Source organism: Macrobrachium rosenbergii, chromosome 25, assembly GCF_040412425.1.
Source record: "Macrobrachium rosenbergii isolate ZJJX-2024 chromosome 25, ASM4041242v1, whole genome shotgun sequence".
Lineage (NCBI taxonomy): Eukaryota > Metazoa > Arthropoda > Malacostraca > Decapoda > Palaemonidae > Macrobrachium > Macrobrachium rosenbergii.
In genome coordinates, this window is record NC_089765.1 from 30,533,587 (window position 1) to 30,549,063 (window position 15,477).

A 15,477-nucleotide genomic window follows, 5' to 3' on the forward strand; every position below is an offset into this window, starting at 1 on the left:
ATTTAAGCACTAACTGATTTCATACTGAAAAGAAAGCCCATGAAAAATAAAATTATAACGTTTTCTTCAGAATGTTACAAGGGCAATAACAAGATAAATGGTTTGACAAGTGAAATGTGAGGGGTATGTCAGTTAAAGAGGTATACAAATAAGTAGTCTGTTAATACAAAGGGTGTGTATGTGTATTGCACAAAACAAATGCTGACTGACTTGGCTCTGATGAAATGGCTGAGTTTTCTTGGCTCTGTGATCTGCCCAGTGATTTTCTGGTTTTCTGCTGCAGGAAGATCTCCCTTGACAGGCTGATCTTTACGCCTGCAAGATGATACTCAGTCTAAAATGGGGAGGAGGATATGATTTTTGGAGGGCAATGTTCATGAGACATTAGAGTTTACTAGTCCATTATAAGGGTGATAAAAGATGGTTTGGGGAATACAAGGGTACAAAAAGACTGGCTGGGAGCAGTGTCTCATATTTTTCTGTTTCTTCCTGGAAGGTAGTGGAACTTGACGTGTCATTAACCATCAGGCAAAAAAAAGATGGCACTCCGTGCTTTGATCACTTACTGAACTGAAAAACTTGCCAGAGTAAGGCCATGGTTGTCATCTGTATGTACAGCTGTGCTCAAATATGAGGCGACACGATTCTTTTTGTATTGTCCAAAATCTCAGACTCAACATAACGTTGCTAAGTAGTGTTAAACTTTTTTTTTTCATTTCCAGTGTCATACCTGTCAACAAATTTGCAAATTCACAGGAGACTATTTTGCCTCCGAGAAGTATAAATATGATCCCTTTTATGTGGTTGGTAAATTTGTAACCTGTGTGATCTGAACTGATTTTCTTTTTTGTGAGGAACACTGTTTAGCTCAAACAAAGCAGTCCCTGGTTAACGGTGGGCTGTCAATGAGCGATCCAGTTTTATGGCATGCTCCTCAGCTGGTCAATCGACACTTTTATGCACCATTATAAAGTTCCCTAATAAGCTCAACAGTCATAACAACATTTTCAAAATAGGAATATGAATTACTACCAATTTTCTTTGACTGTTGAAGTATTAGGCTGTGCTCAAGCTGCCTGTATCTTGCAAAATGATTTATAGGTCTAAAAGAATAATCTAAGCCTTCTGAGTTGTAATCTGTTACTAAAGATTTTATTTGTGAGATTACCTGTTCTTTGAAAAATAAAAGATAATGATTTTAATTATATGGAGAAGATGGCTATTAATCAAAATACCTATTAGTTTTAATGTCAAGTCCGTTGAAACACTTGTTTTTTCACTGGGCCAAAACTTATTTTCTGTTTGGGTCCTGTTAATGGCTTTTGGAACCAATAAGGGGTTCATTCATAAGTGTAAATTAATGAGCAAGAAGACAAGTACTGCTGGTTTATTGATGAAGCTCCATTCATAAAGCGAGATATTGTTAATATAACCAGAGACTGTGGGTACAAAGATTTAATGTGACCTGAGGTCAAAATATTTCTTGCAAAAAACAGGACAGGTACATGCAGTAAACATAATGATTAACAATGTCTGGTTAAGAAATATAAAAATCATTTTATTTTTTATACATAATCCAAATATTGCACAACAATAAAAATAAATGTTTTAATAATGATAATAATTTGTGCTACTCCCAGACCTAGGTTGAGTGTGAAGGCAAAGCTAAAACGGGATGTTCATTACAGAGAACATGTTGATATCAGTGGACTTTACATTCTCTTTCTGGTGTTAGGTTTAATTACTCAGTTGGCTATTTTCTTATCTTGTCATAAAAACAATCAAATTATTTAAATTTTCTGCCTTGCAGATGTGAATCTTTTGATCTCCAAATGTTTAGGGACCAAATTTTTTAAACTTTTGCTGATTTAACATTTGAATTCAGGTTAATAGTTTTATTTTCTATTTTTGAAATTTATTTATCACCTTTTCCTATAAACATATCTCTCTTAGGCTGATTTCCCTTAATTGTGTTTTCTCATCCATAATAGATTTTCATTCAGCATGAAGGTTTAAAGTTTGTGAAAAGTTTTGAATGAAAAACCAAAAAAGCAAATAACAAATACCAATTGGAAAAGTAAATTCTGAACAGAACTTTCATTTTATAAAAATTGTGCCCTGATTAAAATGCATATAATAAATTTCCTTCTGAATGCCTCTTGTAACCATAAATAGCATGTGATGCTAATACTGAAGGATTTCACCTTTCAAAATGGTAACAGTGACATCGTTATTTAGACAGCTGAGCTGCTTCTTCATACTTTGATATTAAGTTTTGTTTTGCCTAGAATAAAAATACATGACATTTTAATATATGTAACAAATACAGTTTATTTAATGATGTCTTTTGAGAGATGAACCTGAAAAAATGGCAAAAGAAAGTACATAATTATCTGTTTTGACATGGATAGAAAGCAAATCTTTTAAATATATTTTTAAAACCAAATTATAAAAAATACACATGTCAGACACTTCATTTCTTGTAAAAGACAATGATCTGCTGGCCAACAGTAATGAACATTCACCATGCAAATCCTCAGGTCCCAGCAATAAATCTTATTTTTGATCTGGTGATTTAGGTACAACAAACAACAGGAATGAAAGGTAAGAATTCTGATTTTAAGCATTTTACTTTTGTTGGAAAATATTTTCTTTTTAAAAAAAACTTTACTTTCATTAAAAATAACTTTTGTGTATGCTACTGAGATGGTAAGAACAGAGCTTTAAAAAGGACCCATCTGAAAACTCCTGGGATTGAGAATAGCAATCAACCCCAACACTCTATCGGAAATAGTCATAGTTTGTAACTGTAAGAATTACAGAATTGCTATAAAATTTAGGCCAAAGGCCAGGTACCTAGAACCATTCCCAATCAAAGCTGAAAACATACTGAAACAATTAAACAAGGAGAGGGTGGAAAGTAAGATGGAAGGAAGAGAATTTAAAAACAGCTATACAGTAAAATACCATTTTTAAATGAAACTTGCAGCTAGGGGCCAAATGGATGCTGCTAAGAACCTTGAGTAATACCTAAAGGGTGCCGGTGAGGTCCGTTAACCAAAATCACCCTTGGGCTTGGAATTAAGGTACAATGACACTAACCATGTGTAACCATACTCTGGTTTTGAAGGATGCTTTAATGGAAGAAGAGAGGTCTCAAGTGATGCATACAGTAAGTTTGCTGACTCAAACTAAAGCAGTCACCACATATCCAAATGTTACTAGGGGCTGACAAGAGAGTCCAGGCTACCTTTGTACTGCATCCTCAAGAGAAGTTCATCATTGTCTGATACCTGGCTTCACTCCCAGAGAAAAACAATTTGATGCCAAAAACTTACTTAAAAAGCAGAAGAAAGAAACTTTGCTTAGGTGAACAAGTGTCTATAAATATGTTACAGTGCTGCCATCCATTACATTTCCTGGGAGTTCAAAAAATATACTGTAATTATTTCTTAATGGCTTCTTTCAGACTATGGTCTTGGCCATTGGGGTGTGTAATGATACCTTAATGTCATTTTAACACCTCTTTAAAGTTAAGAAAAACTAATTATTTAATGTTTAAGCAAACCAAACATGAAATGAGCAAAAATAATATCTAACGCAATTCTAAAATCGATGGTCAAAATGCTGATCATCAGTATTTGGATACTATATAAAATGCTGCTTGGTAATGACAATGGTCATGTGTATAAAACAAAAATTGAAATGTTGCTGTAAAATTGCAGAGGATTCACAACAATAAAGGACTGCTGAAATACTGATAGTAAACTGAAATTCCAAAATGAGCAAAAACTGAGTTCACAGTGTAGTTACTGCATACTGATGATGAATGGCTCCACTCATGTTTTGGTATTTTCATTAAATACTGATCACTTACATTGGTTATCTTGTCTGTTTTTCCTCCTCTACTAAATGAGAGAGAGAGAGAGATGAGAAAGAGAGAGAGAGAGAGATGAGAGAGAGAGGAGAGAGAGAGAGAGAGAGAGAGAGAAAACCAAATAAATAAAAAAATTCATTCTGAATCAATATAAATAATACTATGCACTAGTGATGAGTCAAAGTTACCAACTCAACTTTTCCCATACTGACAGAGTATCATTTGAGGCCTTCCCTATAACAACAGCATACCTGTATGATTTTTTGGATTATGAGTTATGCATACCATAAAAAATGAGGTTAGGACAAGTTCCAAGGTTGGGTAAGGTTAGTGAAACCTACCATACATATTAATGGAATAGCACAATTTGAAAGATGCCAATTTTCAACTTTGTATTTCTCTCATTTTTTTATTGTGTGCAGATAAGGTGTTGTTCTAGTGAATGCTTCACTTTGAAATTTTTATCTTATATAAAACACAGAGCTGACACACACCTGATTTGTTAAATAATGCTACACATGACTGATAAATCTGTTAAAGAGGTTGCATTATTAGTATTACTTTTCATATAAAAAACAACACTTTTAGTACTGTAGGGTACTTTAGTAGAGAGATCCAGATTTGAAAGAAGATACATCAATGAACAGATAAGCGGATCTTATTTCACTCCTCCCCTTTCCTTTTACCTTGATGACTGGTGAAGTGTTCTTGCCAGTTTTTACTCAGTTGAAACTATAATTAGTGTAAGTGCAACAATACACTGCAAGAGTATTTTAAAATCATTTGTTCTACTTTGCCAAAATTAAACTATAATTAAGTGGTACTGTACACTGTTTTATTAATGATAGTGCATCAAATTATAAGTGGATAACCACTGGTCTCAAAGACATTATGGCATGCTAGGTTAGCCAAGGCTGGCATTGGAGAACTTGAGTTCTTTTTCCATATTGGTGATTTTTTTCTATTAAAGGAAAATAAGGTTAGTAAAATTATACTTTAAATCTTTATCGCATTCTGGACTTAAAAATACAATTTTCCACTGTTTCAATGGTCTGAGGACTGGAACGTTTCTGATGTTTGTTTTGTTAGCAAATGACCTAACCAACCACACTAGCCTAACCTTTGTAATTCTAAATATTCTAGCTCCACGCCTGTTTTTACCTTGAAACTGGTTTTCTCTCCCTTTTAGGGGTTCTGATACTGGCGGTGAGTTTGTTTGTTGTTGGCCAACTGTTATTTGCCCCCTAACTCTACTCAACAGTAAAGGGGACTCTGGGAATTTGGGTTTTGATGTGGGGAGAACACTGAAATGGAGTGGACATGTTTATGTTGGTGAGGCACCTCTGGAGGAAAAAACAAGAGGGAGCCATTCGCCAACAGGAGGGAGTTAAATGCATTTCTTCTGTGTTTAATACTGGCATCAGGGGATGGAATGTCCCTTCCTGCGTGTTTAGTACTGGCCCATGTACCCATACGTTAACAAGTTATTGCACTTGCCGTCAGGATGTGAACCATTCCAAACAGATATACCTGTGCTCTGTCTTATGAAATGATTTTTGAAACCCCTTGTTGGATGGACTTCACGGGATAATTACAGGTTCATTACATTCGTGCAACAAACATTGAAGATAAATCCATAATTAGCAACCAAAAACTGTAGAAAAGTCAAGCTCGACGGAAATCGTCCCCAGCAGACTACTACCAGATCTACCTAACCTTACCTAGGATACCATCATCCTGGTAATCCTACAGTTTAGGGTCTAAATTCACTGCACTACATAAGGTCAAGATCTGCACACAGATTTATCCTCATCAAATATTTATTGAATCATGAAAAACAATGAAAAATTAGCAGTTTATCTACTTACAGAAGCAGAGATTGTTAAAAAAACAAAGCAAATAAAGGGGAACATAAAAAAAAACATGGCTTAGGGGCTACTGACCCACAGAATTTTCAGAAAATTGTAAATCTCTGCTTCTTGATGTAAGTAGATAAACTGCTATTTTTTTTCAGATTTATAAAAATTGACTGCTGAAGAGCAAGAGCCCATGCTGAGGTTCCTATTCCTGATTCCAAACTCTCACGATATTTTCAGTGGCATGGGCACACGACACTATAAGTCTTGTGATTTGCATACGTTTACTCCATTTTTTTTGTTTTTTGTTTTACAATCTGCTTCTGTAAGCAGATAAACAGCTCATTTTTTTTTAGCAAATATAGTTCTGTTGCAAGATCTGTAGAAAGAAGAAACTGAAAATAGCAAAGAAAACTTCTGTTGTAAAAACCACTTAAGGGAGCAGTGAATTTGGACCCCCAAACTGTAGGATTACCCACATCCTTACCCTAATGCATGACATGCCTAGCCTAGGCTTTTAGTTTGAACAAACTCCATAAAATTACCTTAATCTGAATGGGAACTATCAGGGAAACAATTTCCATGTATTTTCCCTCTGTGGTCCTACAAACTATAAGATATATGTATGCGGTCCACTTTCTCTAAAGTTGGCTGCTTAGGCCATCCACTCTGACAAAAACTAATGTGAAAAAGTTCAAAGCATATTTATGATAAAACATATGAAATGCAATACTGATTTAAAGTAAAATAACACCAATCGCTTCACCTTCACACATGTCCATTTCATCTCGATCTGTCAAAGGGCTCGAGCTTCTGAACGACAAATCTTCTGGGCACTCCTTGTCATTTGTGATAATATTATAACAACTTAAAATAATATGGTAACAATGCATTTTACTCACCAAAACTATAAACATTGCCAAGGGTCAGATGTTTAAGGATTCCAACCAGCGGCTGAGGCTAATCCCTTTAGTGTTTTCTTCGATAATTTAGCATTTTAACTATACTGAAATTGATGAAAATATGTCAAGCCTTCAAAAAGTAATTCCCTTTAGATTGTTAAAATCTATAATTTTGTTTATGAAATACAGCTACACGATCAACATCAAAATTGTCCTCTTTCGTTCCCTGACATGGAAAACTAAGTAGCAGCATGACACCATTCTATGAAGAACTGATATCAAGGTAAAAATGTCTCTATATCAGTTGAGGAAAGATAACACATCGATAATCAAGGGAAGGATGAACAAAAACAAACATGAGCACGTTACCAGATACACTTATTAAAGCATGTAAGCTAAGATGATTAGCTTTCAAGTCTTTAACCGTACGAATTATTCAATAAATCTCTAGTCCATTGCTGGCAATGATGGTTGTTAACGAGTCATTCCGTTTGCTTTTTTCACCCTCAATTTATCGTCTCTCACATACCCGTTCAGCAATTTTAATCCTTATTTGTTTTGAATGCCACATTTTCCATTTATGATAGCAGTTTTTTAAAAGATGTCCTCTATACTCTCTTTCTTCATCTCTAAACTCTGTCTGAATACCCATCTGGTTTGAGTCCTTATCTTCTTTTTACATCAGTCTACATCTTTTTAAAATCTTACTTTCTTTTAAAACATTTTGAGTACCAGAAACGCCTGCATCATTTCCGAAATTTCACGGGAAGTATTGTATATCAAGATGGAATCTTTGTTACTGCTCAAACTTGCTTGAGCAAAGCACTAAGTATGTCAATCCCGTCAACTCAGCAGTAAATCAGAGCAGTGAGAGTTGGTCTATGAGCGCTGCAAAATATACTGAAGGAGTTTGCGCCTTGCTGGCTGTTAGTGTCTTGTTGTCCTGATTCTTGCCTTTGCCTCTTCTTGGGTCAATTGACGTCCTGATTCCTTCTTGTGTGTTTCTTACTTGTAAGAGTCAAAAAGAGACGCAAGGGACTGCTGAACTTCCGACAAGAACTTTACTTGAGGTGCCACTTGCTGCTGGGAAACAACTGGAGATGGCACTGCATGAGCTTCCACAACCGGAGACTCTAGCTGGGATCTTTTGATGATGAGGTGGTGACGCAGCTTATCGACACGTCCCATTCTGGGGAGGGGAGAAGCGTGAACTGAAGTAATGTATACGTCTTCTTCCTCCGACGAGTTATGCGTCTTACGCCTCTGTTTAGGTGCAGAAACGCCCGTCTTCTTCTTCTGACAGGAATCTCTCTGGAGAGCTCCATTTGCTGCAAGAGGGTTGTTGGAGCGGGAAGGGGGACCTGCGTCTCTTGATAGGTCTAGATTCTTGTGATTGACGCCAACCACGTCTGGGTCTTGCGTCATCAGAGGAAGACGAACATGTCCTCATCTCGCCTTTCCTGCGGCGAGGGGAGCGTCCTGGGATGCGTCAACAGGATCGCCGAGGGGACGTCCGCCGTTGTTCAACGCCTCACCTCCCTTAGCCTGTCGACGTTCCTTCTCCCAGGGGTTGGGGAGCATGGAAAAGGTCTAGGGCTAGGAGCGTGACAGACACGAACGGACGCACCCTCCACTGCACTAACACTGTCACCGAACTTTTGTTGCAAACTATGCACTGCCCCACATCACTTCCTATCCAAAGAAAGGGATCGCACAGAAACTCCTATGGCCGAAATAGCAGCCATTATATCCTTTAAAGACGGATTACTTACTCCCGACTCCGCAGGAGGATCGGGTACTACTACCTTAGGGTTAGGATCAGGAATATTAGTATCAGACAAGTTAGAAAGGACTTGGCTATCAGAAGACCTAGCTGACAGAACACTGGAAGATCTAGCTCTCCTAATTCTGTCCTTTTCCAATCGCCTCACACAGCGATCATACTCTCTCCACTCTCTCTCGGACAAACTTTCACACTCCTTGCATCTATCATCAAATGCACACACATGATCTCTGCATTTTCTTACATACTGTGGGGATCAAGAGCAGCCTTGGGAAGCCGGTTCTGCATCCCCAACACAAATTCTAACAACAGGGTCAGCCATCTTGAAAAGCAAGTACAAAGAACAATTGTTCCAGTCGGAAACCGACCAAATAGGCTACCAATGAGAAAAGAAAAAAATCCAGGAAAATCCAAAATCAGCGAAAAGCCATCAACGAAAACCAAACAAGTAATGGGTACTTCACCAATTGTAGTAAAGCAAACCAAAGTAGAGCGAATTTCCAACGTGTTGATAGAACGACGGCAGGGAATTTCTGAGGACAATTGGGAATGGTTCTAGGTACCTGGTAGAGGGCGCTCAGGTATGGCCACCTGACCATCTATCGGCGATTGCCGCGAATTTTGAATTTCTGCCGTGCGCGCGACGAATCGGCGGGATAAAGCTATATATATGTAACTACCAGGGAAGTTAGATATTTAAAAGTCTATACTTATGGAAAAACATAAAGGTTACTTCAAGAAACAACTTTAATTCAAAAATTCTCTGACTTTCTAACCTTTGAAACTTAACAGGTTGAATAAATTTCATATACAAGAAAAAAATTCTCATTGACAAAACTGTATCACCATGAAAATTCTTAAACTAGCAAATACAGTAAAGGATTATAGAACTTTATTATGGGAACATCTAAAGATCAGTGATATAATAAATGTACTGCACATTCTTACCTGTGACAATTTTGGTTCCAGTGACAGATTGAACTCTGCAAGGGACTTGTTTGCTGCCAAAAGCATTTCTTGCTCACTTGCCAGATTTTTCATCTGAAAGTCAAGAATCAAAAGCTTATCATACTTCCCAAAAATATTGCTCACTCAACAGTTACTATAGCAAAATCCACCTGGCTTTGCAGCTAACCCTCACCCACTGCATGCCAGTGATTGGCTAGCTCTCAAAGGGGGAATGATATCACATTAGTTAACAGTCCAAATGATTACCAGTACGGATTTGACTCCGTTCGGTAATGTTGATTTTCGTGCATGAATCATGACACCACAGATTTGAGTTCCCAGAGTTGTGAAGTATGCAATTGATATACCCAATAAAAGATGTATTAAGTTATATATCATTACGGAGATCTTGGATCATTTTGTCTGTGCACGTTTTTTTTATCATGCGCAGCCTAAATACACAAGCATCTTGTTTTTTCTTTTAAATTGGTGTTGGCCTACATAAGTGATCCCACATAGACGACATTAAGTGAAATGAAGCATAGACTTATGCAGCCAGCTCCGATATTAGGGTATTAATTCTTCATAATCCTTCATGTCAAATGTTAATATCATTGAGAGATTAGGCCTACACGTCAATTTCTTATATTCTGAGGCAATGACAGGGCATAGACCTACACGTCAATTTCTTTTATTTTCAGGTAATGACAGGGCATACAACTACATGTTAATTTCTTATATTTGAGGCAATGACAGGGCATAGATCTACACGTCAATTTCTTATACTTTGAGGCAATGACAGGGCATAGGCCTAAACATCAATTTCTTGTATTTGAGGCAACGACAGGGCACAGACCTAAACGTCAATTTCTTATATTCTGAGGCAATGACAGGGCATAGGCATACACATCAATTTCTTATATTTTGAGGCAATGACAGGGCATGGGCATACATGTCAATTTCTTATCATTTGAAGCAATGACAGGGCACAGGCCTACACATCAATTTCTTATATTTTGAGGCAATGACACTTCAATTTCTTATCGCAAATAGTTTTTTACCTGTATCTTTTGGAAACAGAGTAGCTTTTAATTAATATTGTAGATTCAGCTCCACTGTATATTATGTATATGCATTAAATGGAATGTACACATATAAGCAAGTGCACATATATATGCACTTAAGGCCATAGTAAATGTAAAGCCACTTATAACGCAGAGAATAAAAATAAAACTTGTGGGCACATAGCTGATGGCCACACAGATCAATCATAGGGCTCTGTCAACCTTACACACAACTATAAAACTGCTCTCAATGAACTATATTGAAAATATATTTACCAAAGGATAACAAATTATTTTACTGTGATGAGTAAATATAAGGCTGCTGTAGCATTTCTATGAAAATGAAGGCTATGGTAGAAAAGCATCATAAGATACTTAATGAAATAAGAAAAAAATTAATAACAGCTGAAAAGTTATGTATGAGATGCAAAACCAGTCTGTGAGCAGCCCATGAATCACTTGATTTTGGGGGCATTCTTGTAGATTACCCTGTTAGACAAAACGATACTTAAGAATCCATAAAGCCTCTCTCTCTCTCTCTCTCTCTCTCGTTAGGAGAATATTCTAGTGTAGAATATATTCATAAAGATCTCGATTACTTTTAATTAAAACAAATTACTAAATTTCAATTAAAGAGTAGGCAGATAATTCTTTACACCAGTATTTTATGAATAGGTCTATGTTTATTCTGCAATGTTAGGTTACCATATGAAAAATTTTTGAAGACAATACTGGCACCATAACAGTGACAACAAAAACAAGAATAACCACAACAAGAGCCACAATAAAACAGCTGAATATAAGATAGGGATAGGCCTATAATCAAAACGTCATAAGCTGCATAAACCGACAAAAAGACATAGGACATTACTATAGGTATTTTGAAAGGAGATAATGTTCTTAAAAAAATTCTCTGTAAATTATATCCAATATGACTCATATAGCCTATCATACTGCAAATGGTTTTGTAGAGTGCAGCCACTGCTTGTCATCCCATCGAATGTGTAAACAACTGCGATGAAATTGATTTTATGACTATTAGAATGTAGTAAAATTTCCTGAAATCATCATGAAATATCAGTCTGCATAGCTTTGATAAAGTCTTTGTTTTTAAATTTAGAATGGTGAACATGCTTGACAATATCAGATGGTAATTATCACTGTCCAGTAATTTTAGTGCACCATTCGAACGCAGACATTCCATGTCACTGATTCACCTCTGTATTCAGGTGAACCTCATTTATGAAACACAACACTGCAGAACACCCCTGACTTCATTCATATTTTCCTTTTTTTTTTTTTACCATTTTTTAGGGAGATGCATATTATGATTTTATTTCAGGGGATAATATAATGTTTCCTTTTGATAATCAGCAGAATGTATTTTAGTTCAGTAAAACAACCATTACAAAATAAATGAAGATGAAAAGAACCCCAGATTAACCAACTTTTCTAAACCATTGCCCACCAATCAACTTCAAGGAATGGTTGTGACGTAATCAGTGGGTGGGGCTTAGCTGCAAAGCTAGGTATATTTTGCTATAATAAGTGTTTCACATCAAACCTATCAATTACATTACAAATCACGTTCGTGATCTTTACAAATCCTAGACACTTCATCCTCAGTTAAAAAAAATAATACTATCTGATGGTTGGCTAACACCACTGCAGGTGCATTCAGGGATCCTTAGGTTCCTGAAAGAAAAAGCCTTACTTTTTATGCTTAGCATGGTGACAAAAAGCTCTACTCCAGGACTTTAGCTTTTCTTATATTTCATTATTTAAAAGTGACTTTAATTAAACTAATAATAAATGTTTGTATTTCCCTCCTTCTTTCAATTGTATGTTTAACAAAAGTGGTGAAAATAAAAAAAGAGAACTGATGATTTTAACTAGTGTAAAATTCACCTCTATGGAAGGAGTTTTTGCCATATTGTGCTCTACTCTTGCTCATCTCTATTAAAAAAAAAGCATTGTAATTACAGTTTACAATTAGATACCTAATCACTGCTTATTTTCAGGGCTAACACTGCCAATAATTCCAGATTCACTTAGTAATTGCAACATTTCCCTTGATTTATAAGAGGGTTAAGTATTGACTATGCTGATACTCACAATTGTTGTTAATCATGGTATAGTATTACTATTCAATACAGGTACAGTATCTAGGGAAACAGATAGAAATATGCAGGAACATTTTACAAGTGTGAACAAGTATTCTCGTGATTGTAAGAAGAATAAATGGTAGCTAATCATGAGAATACTCAGGATAATCAGGGAAGGAATTAAAAGAACAGGTTCTTCTTCTTCCTCATATTCTTCTGTTCTTTGCAAAAATTCTTACTAGCAGAACAGGGTGGTGACTGTATAGCTTAAGTCTTGGCATGGGTGTGAGGCTAAGCAATTGCATATTTGTCACTATTACAGTATAGACAGGAGAGTGAATGATTTTAGCTATCTCTATGCTCCCTGGGAGCAAAAGAGATGCAGGCCTTCATGACAGGAGGCCTGTCACATAATCATGTTGCTACCACGGAAATATCAAAACATGGCCAGAAATTCTAGGAATCATGTCACACACATGACTTGAAGCCAAGTGAAAAGAACATCAAAATGAGAAATCTTGTGAGTAAAACCAAATGGGTGTGTTGTACTGGCGACCACTCTTGGAATGGCATTGCCAATAAGCGTGCTTTGGAACCAAGATGTGCAAAGAGGATAGAACTCCCCTTCTTTGTCCATTTTTGGAGCATTTCTGAAGAATGAATTGGTGAACATTACAGGTCATCATAGTGATGGGTTTGTGAACAAACAAATTCATGTTTATGACAGGACACAACAGATAACAATATACTGAATAAGTTTATTAGGATAACCACTGAGTAAACAAAGACAATGACATGAGATCCAAAAGCTTTTCTTATCTTCAAAGACTTAAGTACTCTACAGCTAGAAAAGCTACAAAAGGCAAAAGGTTGTTGAAAAGCTGAGTGACAGTGTAGTTGTGCTGGAAATGTTTGAGGTTGATTCTGATGGAACAAGGAATCACAGTAGTACACTATTTGATTTAAATTAAGTAAGCCTTGTGCCAGTATGAGGTCTTACTTGCGGTAGCTCTCTGTAAAAAGTGACTGGTTTTTCTATGCAATAATACCATTACATTAAAAGATAGCAAGAAAGCCTAATTTGAAAAAGTTTTTGGCACTATCTGCTAGGAAAAATTAAAAGCAATTTTATAGTTTTATAAAAACACAGCAAAATAAACTAGGAACTACTGTAAAGTTTTAGATTTTTAAAAAGGAATTTGGTTTCCTGCAGTTCTTAGATTAATGTCTTAGCCCAAATAGGCTTTGTTCAGCAAGCAGCTTGTAATTTTTATTTAGAAAAAAAAAATTGATAACAAAGGGTGCTCTGTTCAATAATATCCATACATACCTGAGGTAAATCATTCATAAGCTCTGATAGCTTATCATCATTATTGACAAGATCCTTCAGCTCTTCAGTTGGAAGATGTCTTATGAGGCCAATAGCTGCCTCGTAATCTGGTTCTCCTGACATCTTGGTATGCCTAAAATATAAAAAACTAATTTATAATTATGGCACGAAAGTTCAGTAACCTGACCAGTAATAGTTTCTGACATCAAAGACATGATCTGTGAGCTTACAGAGTGAAATTTTTACATATTAATACATCAATCAATAACTATATATACAGAACTTCAAGTGTACCAAGAAATAAATTTCTGACATCAAAGACATGATCTGTCTACAGAGCTTACAGGTTCCTTTACTTATGCACATTTATTAAAAATAATTCTTACAGTGAAATTTTTCTTGGCTGCCTTCTGCACATATCAGTACATAAAATCTTGTGATGACAGACTAGGAATTAAGGGGCTGTCAATATGTTTATATATTTCTTATTTATCTCACGGTCCAGTGTCTGCTACTGGACACATTACAGTAAAAGTGAAGAAGAAGCATTTAATTCTTTATACCTGTTTTACTGATTTTGCATGATGCAAGATAAAATAAAACTTGTGTTTTCAGAATTTCACCCTCAAACTCTAAATAAAGAGTTTTGGGGAATAAAAATACAAATTACATATCAGCATTTGCATATATAATGTCATACAAATTATGACTGTCATCACAGTTCAAACTACAACAACATGTACTTCACATACATCTACAGGAAGTAATTTACACAAAGTTTTATTTTATCTTGATAATTGGTTCTCTATAAACTCTTCCAGGTTCCTTACTTATGCACATTTATTAAAAATAATTCTTACAGCCTGCTTCAATCATGTAATGATAAATAGCATACAGTCTTGGCTGCCTTCTGCAGATCAGTTTAGCACACATCTTGCTGCTAGTGACATTTCTACTAATGGGGACATCAACTGAGGTTGTCAGGCACTGAGCCATTGTTTACTTTTCTTATAGTCTTGCTCTAGAAAAATGACAAATATCACAGTTTTCCTGCTTGTGATGGGAATAACAGCTCTGAAGATAGAAATGTTGTAACAATCTGACCTCAAAGACATTATAATGCTTTCCCAACCAACCCCTACCTAACCCTCTGCTAAAAGGGAAATGGAGGAAGTCACATCTACCAACAACAACTACTACAGCCAGAGAGAGGATGCTTTGTCGTGTAACCCACCTGCATCTGACCAGACTAGTCTGGGTGCAGCCACAGGCTACTGGACAGAGAGAGAAAGTAAGGGGGCAAAATAAAGAACAGATCACCCTCCAATCATCCTGGCATACCACAATTGTGGACCTTCAGTAAGATGCCTCCTGTCTGATGGAAACTTTAGTAGCTATACCATATGTTGAGCAGCCACCAATGGTCCTGAGGTACAAGGAGGTAAACCTGCTGTGCCAGACACCCACCCTCAGTGCCTGCATCACTGAAAAGTTTTTACTAAACACCTGAGGGGCCATCGCCAGCCTACAGCAGAGCTTTGAACTGGTAATGCCACCTCTGCATACAAAACAGAGATATCTCCTGGAGGCTAATGGATGGCTATCTAAAAAT

The 15,477-nt window shown here is 36.4% G+C and overlaps 1 protein-coding gene across 1 annotated transcript in view; it reads right to left on the reverse strand.

The window, feature by feature from the left end:
- LOC136852216 (vacuolar protein sorting-associated protein 37B-like) overlaps positions 1 to 15,477 on the reverse strand; it is a 44,006-nt gene that overhangs the window by 20,315 nt on the left and 8,214 nt on the right. The window contains exons 2-4 of the mRNA XM_067126663.1: positions 13,866 to 13,998; positions 9,367 to 9,459; positions 2,234 to 2,284 (exon numbers count right to left, since the gene is read on the reverse strand). Of these exons, the coding sequence (XP_066982764.1) occupies positions 2,234 to 2,284; positions 9,367 to 9,459; positions 13,866 to 13,988 (267 nt within the window). The 5' untranslated portion in view covers positions 13,989 to 13,998. The remainder of the gene's footprint in view (positions 1 to 2,233; positions 2,285 to 9,366; positions 9,460 to 13,865; positions 13,999 to 15,477) is intronic.